The following is a 10,988-nucleotide window of genomic DNA, read 5'->3' as shown; positions in this document are numbered from 1 at the left end:
ATAGCACAATATTAGCTACCTACTGCTACAGAACATATTACCCCCAAACTTAGCAACTTAAAACAACAGACCTTTATTATCTCACAGTTTCTGTGGCTGAGCAATTTGGGAATAACGTAGCTGGGTTCAGGGCCAAGGTACCCGTTAGGTACAGCAGGCACCAGGCCTAGGGCCCACGATGCTTGTTAGTACAATTTCCTCCTTCCAGTCAGTGAGATACTTCCTTTTTGTTGTAACGGAGGAAGGGGCACACAAAGACAAAAGTGCGTAGGTCCCATAAAGTCACAGTGCAGCCCTGGCTGGGTGGGTCTCTCGTGAGGTCTGTCAAGCTGTCATCCGGGAACACAGTCCTTGGAAGATTCCCCTGGGAAAGATCCATCTCCACGCTCACTCAGGTAGTAGCTGGCAGTTTTTAGTTCTCTAGTTGTTGGCTGGAGGCCTCAGTTTATCACCACATGGGCCCCTCCATGGCTGCCTGGGTGTCCTTAGGACATGGTAGATGGCTTCCCTCAGAGAAAGAGGGAGAGAGGGAGAGTGGGAGCAATCAAAAGAGAGAAAAACCAAGATGCCAAGGTATCTTTCATAATCTAGTCTTGGTAGTCAACTTCTATCCCTTCTGCCATATTCTATTGTTTACACAAACCAACTCTGGGACAGCGTGGGAGGAGACCACAGAATCGTGTGAATACCAGGAGTCCAGGATCGTGTGGTGCCCTGTTAGAGGCTGGCCTATCTTGAGTCATTAAAAAACAGAAACTATCCAAATGTTTATCAACAGTAGAAATAATAAATAAATGATACCATATTTATACAACGGAATTCTACACAGCAATAAGAATGAACCATTTATAACTACATACAACAATATAGATTGTAGCTCATAAACATAATGTTGCAAGAAGAAGCCAGGAACAAATAGTATACTTGATATGATTCCACCGATGCAAAGTTAAAAACCAGGCAACACAACTCTGGGTGTTAGAGGCCAGATAGTGGTTTCGCCTGGAGAGATACTGATGGAAAGTAGATACAAAGGGAGCTTTTGGGTGCTGGCAATATTCAGTATCTTTGTCTGGATGTTAATTCCACAAGTTTATGAAAATTCATTGAGCTGTACAACTTTCTCTGTGTAAATTATACTTTAACAAGAGTTTTTCAAAAGTAGGTGTTGTAATACCTGTATTGTCTCCTTTTGCTAAAGAGACATTCTGGAAATGATTTTGGTTATGGCTAAGCATAAAACTGGGTGCTGTAGGCCGGGCGTGGTGGCTCACACCTGTAATCCCAGCACTTTGGCAGGCGGAGGAGGTGGAGCAGGAGTTGGGGACCAGCCTAACCAATATGGTGAAACCCTGTCTCTACTAAAACACACACACAAAATTAGCTAGGCATGGTGGCGGGCACCTGTAATCCCAGCTACTCAGGAGGCTGAGGTAGAAGAATCACTTGAACCCAGAAGGCGGAGGTTGCAGTGAGCCGAGATCGCACCATTGCACTCCAGCCTGGGCAATAGAGTGAGACTCCATCTCAAAAAAGAAAACAAACGAAAAAACAAAAAACAATTGGGTGCTATAGACTGAATATCTGTTCCCTTCCATCCCCCAATTTATATGTTGAAACCTAATCTTCAATGTGATATTTGGAGGTGGGGCTTTTGGGAGTTGATTCGGTTATGAAGGTGAAATTCTCTTGAATAGCACTACCACCCTTGTAAAACAGGCCACAGAGAACTCCTTCGCCCCTTCTACCATCCGAGGGCACAGCAAGAAGGCTTCACTTATGAACCAGAGAGTGGGCCTTCCCCAGACATGGAACATACTGGCACCTTGATATTGGACTTCGCAGCCTTCAGAACTGTGAGAGAGAAACATTTCTGTTGTTTATAAGTCACCCAGTCTGTGGTACTTTTGTTATAGCAGCCCAAAGGTTTAAGACACTGAGGCAACTACAATGTCTGGTCAACGTATTGGTCCTGGTGCTAGGGCTTGCCTGCTATGAGATCATAGGTGAACAGTCGCTTAACCTCTCTGAACTATAGTTTCCTCAATTGTAAAGTGCAGTGGGCATGTATGCTCCTAGCCTCAGGGTGTGGTGAAGAGTATCAGGTACAGTTGAGTCCTGTTACGCTATCAAGCACTTTAATATCAAGATCTTCCAAGTTCAAAACCATAAGACTTCCCTGGAGACCAGGATATCTATCGTCTATTTAACATCTCTCTCTGTCTCTCTCCTCTCTTTCTCGTTAGGGATGGTGGGGGTGGAAAGTAGGTTTGAGGGTTTGTGATCTATCTCTTTGGGGTTCATCCTCTGGCCTCAAATTTCTTTGCTATCACGTGATCTCTTTGTGCAGTTTCTCTAGGCGAAATTCCCTAGATTAACCAAGATAGTAAGGTGGGGAGAGCAGAGCCACCACGCAGCTGTGGTTCTCACCTGGGCCAGAGACCAGCTGCACAGAAAAAGGCTAAAAGTTGTTTCTATGCACTCTGGGATGTGTGGGTTTAGGGGGAATTCCACTAGGTGATACAGCTGGTTTCTGATATTCTGGGGAGGAGTCAGATTATCTTTTTAATACATTTATGCATGCATTTTATGTGCATTCATTAAACATCTGCATAAATTTGTATATAATACAACCATTTGTAAAGATAGACCTTACCCAATAAAGACATGTTATGATATAATTGTGATAATCTGCAATCTCAATTTGGGTTTATTCACTTCGTGGGAGTTGGGATTCACAGTGTGTAGAACTATCTCTGTGTCTTACACTGTAATAGTATATACCTTTTAATGTGACTAGAAGCTCCCTAAACGGAGCAAGTCTTTCCTGTACTAACAGAACCCCTAGATAGCCACTGTGAAGTGACTTAGGGAAGTGTGTAAGGGTGGGATAAATGGGGAATCTCCACCAACTCCTCACATCTAGGAGAGATCTGATCCCATTTTGGTCATTACAATTTAGGTCTTTCCATAGAACTGTTTCTTTTGGGACTCAAATAGCAGCATGGGGCCCCCTGGTGGCCGGAAATCATGAGTTTGCTTTTCAAGCATTTTGAAGGCCAGGTCAGGCTAGAGAAGTATAGAGAGTAAATATTCACCTCCAACTGCTGCTTACGGTAGAGGCATAATAGAGAGTGAGATGGCCTCTTTGGGGGAAAAATGAGAACTAAACCTTTTTCTTTAACGAGTTTAGGATGGACTATAATTCTGGATAAACCATTCACTTTGTGATTTTTTATTCTTTGGCTCATTTAGCACCTTAATTAGGTACTTATTGAATACTTAATCTGCTTAAACCATTATGTTAGGTATTACACTAGGGGTAAAAAGAGGATCTATCACACACTTCTAAGGAGCTTTGGAATAAGGATAACACTTAGGCCACGAACACGACAGAAAATAAAAGGTGCCATCAGAGAATAAAAGATGAACTCACAAAAGAGCATTTACATTCAGATAAAAGGGAAGGCTTCCGGGAAGACGTAGCATTTGAGCTGAGTGCTGATGAGAAGCAGGATTTGGGCAGATTAAAATCAAGGAAACAATGCATTATGAGCTAGGAAAAACACAAGTTTGGACAGACATAGAGCAGGAAAACCAGAGTCGGGTGCAAGAATGGTGAATAGTCTATTCTGGCTAACTCATAAGGAGGTTTGGGGGTTAGAATGAGCATGAAAACTGGATACACCCTTTTGGATCAGACTAGAGAATCTTGAACCTTGTCTGGGTAATTTATTCATACAGCAATGTGGCGGCGGGGGGAGGTGGGGAAGGGCTTTGAATATCTTTGCACAGAGAAGAGGTATGTGAAGGCACAGAGTCACTTGCATTGAAATGAGCACAGCCCCCTAAACTTGCATTTGGTTGGGAGGAATGTTGATCTGTATGTGACACCATCTGACCTGCAAAGTCATTATTAGGGTGTTTCCACTTACAAAAACTACCTGTGCAAGAGGGAGTAGTAAGGGCTCAAGGGCTCCTGCCATGTTTAATTAAATTCCTGGATAGAAAGACTTTCAGTGACTGTCCTATGCTAGGCTGATTTTGTTTTCCAAGTTTTAAGAAACCTTCATGCCTATCTTTCTATTCTAGTTTAAGATGGTTTAAACTAAATGAATGAGCTGTATTTCTGGCTGGAGTTATAGGGTAGAGTCCTAGCTGTGGACTAGCTCAATGTCCAATGAAGAATTCAAGCAGTAACTTTATTTGCATTGTATTAGATCTAACTGAGTAAGAAGCCTGAGAATCCACATTATGCCCGGCATATAGTTGGTGCTTGTGTATGTGTTAAGCAAATAATTAACAACTGATTCCACAAAAATGTAATATACATTTAATAGCACATTATAAAGTTCCTGACCAAAGACATTGATTTCCTAATTATAATAGCACAGAACTCCTTTAGAATTCAGTAAACGTAATTAAGACTATTCAGAAGTAATGAAAAACCAATATGATAAAAACAAAAATCCTCCAGTAAAGAAGAAGGAACCTGTCCATTTGAGAGAAATATAATTGAGAACTTGCAAATGAGACAAGGGAATATAGCAATTTGGAACTGCAATAGAAATAACTACAACAGAAACAACCATTTAAGAAGTTTTAGCAGCAATAAGTATTTATTATTCTGAATGAAATGTACACTTGATTTTTATATAAAAATCATCAAAAGTGCTCTATTGGATTATTTTACTATTAATTTAACCCCCAACAGCATCTATTAGCTAGACCTTTAATGGGTTTTTCTTTACTTCTGACACATCATTACAACTGGCTAAAACTGTCCAATGTTAAAATATAAAAAAATATTAGTTTACTCTTCAAGATAAAGTACCACCAGTGATGAGTTATTAAAAGTGAAAAATAAAAACAGATGCCAGTGAATCAATGTATTGCAAAAAATTATCACAGAATTTCATAGATATATGCGAAGCCCAAGGTAATTTAGATCCTTGGCAGAACATTTTTATGGCACATCTTAAGACTGTGGGTTATTTCTTTTGGAGGCAAATGTCTAGTGTGCCAGGCCTATCTTGTTATTTTCTCATCTTTTCTTGGCTACTTTACAGGGTGAACCAAACGCTGTCTAATGCCGTGCACTCCCATGACCCCCAAAATGTTTAATGTAAATAGAAAGCTGATTTTGCAGTCTCAGAAACAGCCCTTAGGATTAAGTTTGTCGTTAAAGAAGACATGAGTCATTCCTCACAAAGGAGAAGCCCCTCCACCCTCCCACCCCTATTCTTCCAGTCTGCTCCAATGCCAAATCTGTTCTCTCCCACCATGGTTCTGGGTGAATTGGGTGACAAAGTCAGAGCAGGTTTTCCAGGCCCAATAGCCCATTTGGTCTTATTCAGTCTCAAGCAAACAAGCTTCTCTGATTTGCCACGAGAGCTGTCTGACTCTCCCGTCTCTTGGCTTTCTTGCTCCTTTGTCTCACTTTCCAGCACAAGGCGCTGGAGGCTAGTAAAAAAAGTCCAGATGACAGAACAACCAGGCCAAAGATGGAGATGACGGAGCCATGGGAATTGAAGCTGTAAGCCACCGCGGTGACCACGATGCCAGCGATGAAGACAACCACAGCGAAGGGGATGATGCAGCGGTAGCAGGAGAGCTCGGTACCCCCTGTAGCAGCCATCAACTGAATCTCACTGACCAGGGGGACTGTGGTGACCACGACTTCACTCTTAGGGCTCTTCTCCATCGTCGCCGCCATGTGAGCCTTTGGGGCTCCCAGGATCTCCTTGATGGGCTCTTCAGTCATTTTTACAACAGTGCTTCTAAGGTGGGTTTGCAGACTAGATCTGGACAGTCTCACCAGGGTGAAAGCTGTGAAGATAACAGGAGATGTCAGCTACATGTATCAGAATGAACCCTGCAAGCAGAAATAAAAAGCTGGGGAGGCACCTCTTTTCCAGGAGGCATAGATCCATGTGAAAAGCAACTTTACTCTTTTTTTGAATTGGTTGCATTTTCTTTGCATTTAGGCAAAAAATAAGATGAAGCAGATGCACGTGAAGGGAAGACAGAAAAAGCAGGAAGCACTTACAGTGTTTAATATACCCTGGCGGTCTACAAATGTTTTACAAGCTTTTCTCCTTTGTCTATTGCTTCTCCTTCCTCTAAACACACAGAAATGCCTGAATCCTAATCCAAAAATGGTTTCATTCAAGAGGAGAATACATTACAAACAATATTTCACACCGTTAATCCCAGAACTTACAGCAACTCAGACTCCACCAATCTTGCTGGGCATAACATGCATTCTTTCCAAACTGTCACCTATTCGCTGCCCACAAAATCAATGTCAAGGCAAGTGGCCAGCAATAAATGATGTTCTTCTCCATTGAATGACAGTCAAAAAATCTTTATTGTGTTACTATTAAACACAGTGCAACCTGCTCCCTGGGATCTTTTTATTAACCATTTTAGGTGCACAGTTCAGCAAAAAATTCATTGACAATGAGGTGGGGATTTGTGATCTGAAATGTAACACTATCTTCCAATCTGCTATGACAGAGAAAAAATAAGAAAAAAAAATTCAACCCCTTCATAGGATATAATTTTGTGCTTTCTCCTGGCAAAAATAAAATCAATTATTAGAGTAATTAGTTATCAATACACAAATTTTCTATTAAGCTCAACACAAAATTTTGATATTATGTATACTACAACGTGCGGAAACAAATAAGCATGCTAGGTTTTCAGGAAATCTCATTTTCCTCCATGCCCTTGTGTATAAAACTTGCTGCAATGACGCTTTCTAAGTATTTTGAACCTGAACATTTCAGGACAAAGCTTGAGACTTTTGATCAAAAGCATCTGGTTGAAATGCTGTCTATGAGAAATCAGTGAAAACGTGTCTGCTGCCCAGACATGGTTGAGTCACTGTCTTCCATTCTCAAAAAGCCGTCTAGCTGCTACACAGTTGAGCAGTTGTAGTTACTGAACAAGTTTAAAGAAAGATACTTGAGACTGTTTCAATGAGATTAATATTTTGAATATATTAAGCATCCACTGAAAATAAATTCAACTCCAGATCAAACATCACTGGTTCTTCCCTGCTCTGGAAAGTCAAAATATCACTCCCTGAGCAAGGAACTCAATCTTAGAGCTGCCTACTCACATGTCATTTTTAATCACCAAACTAATTAATCACTGTTGTCCAATGACACCCTGACTTCTGGTGAGGCCAGTTAAAAGATACTTGAGATTATGTCCGAAAAAGATATCTTCACCCCAAAGCTGAGATTGAGCTAATCTAAAAATCAAGATTGTCCCCAAATTACTTACACTCACCTCCGAGAGGCAATCCATTACCAGAGTAACCACTTGACTTGGAAGGGAAGAAACAGCAACGCTTGAGTCTCTTCGTCCAACTTCTGGGAAAGAGCCTCTAACAGCAAGGCTGTCAATAAAATAATAGGTTAGGGATCTCTTCTGGGGAAAAGAAAAGATGTAAAAATACTTTACTATAAGGTCTGGTCTGGTTTGGAATCTCCTGGAGTTCCTGCTGCTTTCAGGCTACCTCTGTTCCTAAATGACGCTTGTCTTTCCCTCCCTCTCTTTTTATTCCCTCCCCCTCCAGTTTGCCCCTCCCTAACATTTTTTTTTTTTCCTTCGTTCTTTTCCTTGCCAGCAGATTCTGAGTTTTGGCTTCCCCCAACTTTGCTCAGTGACATGATAAGTCCGAATCATTTCTACAGATACCCCAGAGACAGGAGCCAGCTTTTACTTTTCTTTCTCTTGCAGCATTTACTAAGCGGACTGCTTTGTGAATTTGAATGACTCACTTTTTCCCCTGCCGACCTCCAGATCTTCCTCCCGTCCATCAGGCATTTTTATAAGAAAATCCCAGAGTCAGCGTTGCAGACCCGGCTGAGGGGACAGAGCTGAGGGGACAGACACTCTAGGGCGGCAGAAACAGCTGTGAAGTCATGGGGCAGCTGAATTCAGTCTCTAAGCCAGCAAAAATCCATGTTCCTAGGTTTTCCCATTATTCTTTATTTATATGTGCGTGATAGTCATCTGAAGCTTAAAACCCCACTTGTTCAGTGTTAATTCATTTAGGAATGAGGGTGGGAGGCACAAATGTTTGCGGTTAAGGGGGGAAGGCAGTCACATTGATTTAAACATGATTGTTTACTGCTCTTGCAAGGAGGTAACTTTAGCAGCGCCAAGATTATCATCATCATGATAATTGCTACCATTTATAGAGCACCTACTCTGGACATGGCACAATATTAAGAAATGTCACACATTAACATTAATTCTCACTAGTTCATAAATGAGGAAACAGGCTCAGAGAGGTTAAGGAATTTAACGAAGATCACCCAGTAACAGAGAAACCCTTGGTTTGAACCCTAGTCTTCAATAGATACATTTATCATCTGGGGAGATTGTTAAACTTAGATTCTGATTCAGTAAGTCTGTAACAAGCTCCTACCTATGTCAAGACCTCTGTTCCTTGGCCCACTTTAAGGAACAAGGTATTTTAAACATTCAAACATATACAGCTTGACACATCATACGCTCAAACAATAAAGTTAAACATCTATTTCCCACCCCCATAAACCTGTAAGTGGCTTTATAGGTTTATCGTTTCTTACAGACAAACTGTGAACATTTTAAAACCTTGAAATACATAAAGCCCAAGATTGTCTTTTTGAGGAGAAAATACTGGGACCTCATCCTACACTTTGTAGTTAAAAGTTTTTCATCCTCCATTTTCTTCATCTGCACATGTGTTAATAACCCCTTCTAATTAATACTGTGAACCATAAATCCAAATTAACTCTTGGAAGAGATTTGTTTTCTGTCTTTCTGTCAAATTGTTATGTTTCTCTAATTGCTGGCAAAGGGCTTGGATGTTCTCAACATCTTACCTCTCCTTTACCACAGCACGGTCTCTCCAGCCTTGCGTTGTAGCAATACCCTGATGACTTGTCACAAAAAGAGAGGGACCGGAAGTTATTTATTCTAGAATGAAAGCCAAACAGAGGGTTATGTCATTATAAAAAATAAAGTTGAAAAGTCCCTGAGGTTTGGGGGAATCATGGCAAGTACCCGGAGGACCTTGGTCGCCATGATCCTCACACTTCAAAAATGTCAGACCTAAAGAGACAGCCTTCGTCCCTGAGGAGTGCTGTCACTTGGTGTTGAGGGTCAGGAATACTTAGAACCAGGGCATTTCAGAACTTGCCAAAGTTGCCCCTGGAAGATGGTGAGATGGGGGCCGCTCGCTACGTCCAACGCAGGTTCTTGAGAAGCTCCTTAACAGAGCTGTCTTCTCACCTGGAAACTCTGGCCCTTGAGGGCAATTCCCCTCTATTTTCTAGTACCACTTCACCTGCAGGATAGCCCAATAACCGCACCGAAGCTCTGAATATCACCTTATTCTGTTGAAAACATGCTTTCCTGTTACCAAAGCGAAAGGTGCAAAAACTGAACTTCTAGAGAGAGGACAATGGCACCTTTTTTCATGGTAAGCCCTTGACTGAGTCTACAATGAGGCACAGTGAGTGTGTCTGTGCCCTGGGAGCATGGGCGAAGCTGTCATCACTTCCAATACCAAAGCTTTCTTCAACCTTGTCAGGCTCAGGTGCCTCATTCACACCAATGCTCCTTCGCAGGGTGTGTGCACCTGCCTTGATACACAGTTACCCATCTCTAGACTCTGAGTAGACAACTGATGATTTGTGTATTAAATTCAAAGAGGTAGAAAGTTTTGGTAGAAAGCAGAAATTGTATCAGAAGAATAGATGCCTGTCATCCTAACCACTGACACACGCTTTAACTGACTTTACCTCTTCAAATTGAAATTCAAAGAGAATTCCTAGTGATCTATGCCTGTTGCCTCTGAATGTTTATTCCTCCTTGCACTCTGTGTCTATAAGGTATGAAACACCCCTGGGCATCCTTCAGGGACACCTGCCCCCAAATGCAAAATTTCATCCACAATGTGACCAGCCTTATTTCTGCAAGCCCTCTATTTTCACAAGGAAGAGGAAATCTCTCTAGCTCTTTCTAAAGCACATGGCTTTAGGAGACTCCTTTAAGTTTGGAGAACTTTTCTCAAAGCCTCCATTGCATGAATTGTATCTATGCCCCTAACCCCCATAGGCATTCAACATTTCCTTCCCAGATCTTTCAAAGAGCAAAGCAAAGATCCTTACCTTTCCCAGCTCGAGTTAGACTGAGACAGCTGCCTGCCCCGCCAAGAGCAACCCAGAGAAGGGGATGCAAATCACCACACTAGGGACCGTAAACAAAGTACTCAGCAAGGCTTAAACACAATTAAGGGATCGGAGACAATTTGATGAGAGGAAATCCCTTAAATGCTGCTGGATTTTACTCTGTTTTCCTCCATGAAAATGTAATCCATGTGTGTGCGTGTGTGTGTGTGTGTGTATTATATATATGCACATAGAGAGAGAGAGAAAGGGCATCAAGTTTGAAAAGAATATCTTCCTTCACTTCTCTCTTTTTATATCTTTATTCAGGCACCAATTTGCAAGATTTTTTCTATCCAAAGCCCTCATTCTGATGCTCTCCCTCTGCGAATCAGAACCTGCATAAAAGAATTTGTAATATTTGCTCTATATTTCTAAGGGAGTATGGGGTTGGAAAATGTGTATGTAGGGGAATAGGACCATAAACTATCCTCTTTCACCATGACATGCAGGTAATAAAAGGAGTACAAGGAAGATAAAGATCAGTGGTGACAATTGCATTTGGTGCCTGAGCGGACCCTCTCCATAACGTCAGAGGGGTGGTCCTATTGGTGCCCTTCATCAGAGGATGTCAAGGCACCATAGAAATTATGTGATACTGAAAAATCACACCTCTGAGGTGACCTTCCACCAAAGGCATTGTAAATGGCAGAGCTGGGAACATTTGCTGTTCCAGACAGAATGCCCCCAAATTGGGAAAATTTCATTTTTTTTTTTTTAAGAAACAAAATGAGAGACAATGTTTCTTAAGGGAAA

The 10,988-nt window shown here is 41.6% G+C and overlaps 1 protein-coding gene across 6 annotated transcripts; it reads right to left on the bottom strand.

The window, feature by feature from the left end:
- Positions 1-4,310: 4,310 nt before the first annotated feature.
- Positions 4,311-10,218, bottom strand: TMEM100 (transmembrane protein 100). Of its 6 annotated transcripts, none has more exons than XM_045375051.3 (5): positions 10,176-10,218; positions 8,886-8,979; positions 7,794-7,927; positions 7,294-7,408; positions 4,311-5,829 (listed from the first exon to the last, which is right to left on the bottom strand). In XM_045375051.3, the coding sequence occupies exon 5, from the start codon at positions 5,762-5,764 to the stop codon at positions 5,360-5,362; it is 405 nt and encodes a 134-aa protein (XP_045230986.1). In that variant the 5' UTR covers positions 5,765-5,829; positions 7,294-7,408; positions 7,794-7,927; positions 8,886-8,979; positions 10,176-10,218; the 3' UTR covers positions 4,311-5,359. The 6 variants fall into 6 exon arrangements, with proteins under 6 accessions (XP_045230986.1, XP_015293331.2, XP_045230982.1 ...); XM_015437845.4 differs by having other exon boundaries at positions 7,300-7,408; XM_045375047.3 differs by having other exon boundaries at positions 7,300-7,408; positions 7,794-7,909.
- Between the last annotated feature and the right edge of the window lie 770 nt (positions 10,219-10,988).

This window comes from Macaca fascicularis, chromosome 16, assembly GCF_037993035.2.
Source record: "Macaca fascicularis isolate 582-1 chromosome 16, T2T-MFA8v1.1".
Lineage (NCBI taxonomy): Eukaryota > Metazoa > Chordata > Mammalia > Primates > Cercopithecidae > Macaca > Macaca fascicularis.
Note: the sequence above shows the minus strand (reverse complement) of the source record. Positions and strands in the feature narration are given on the sequence as shown.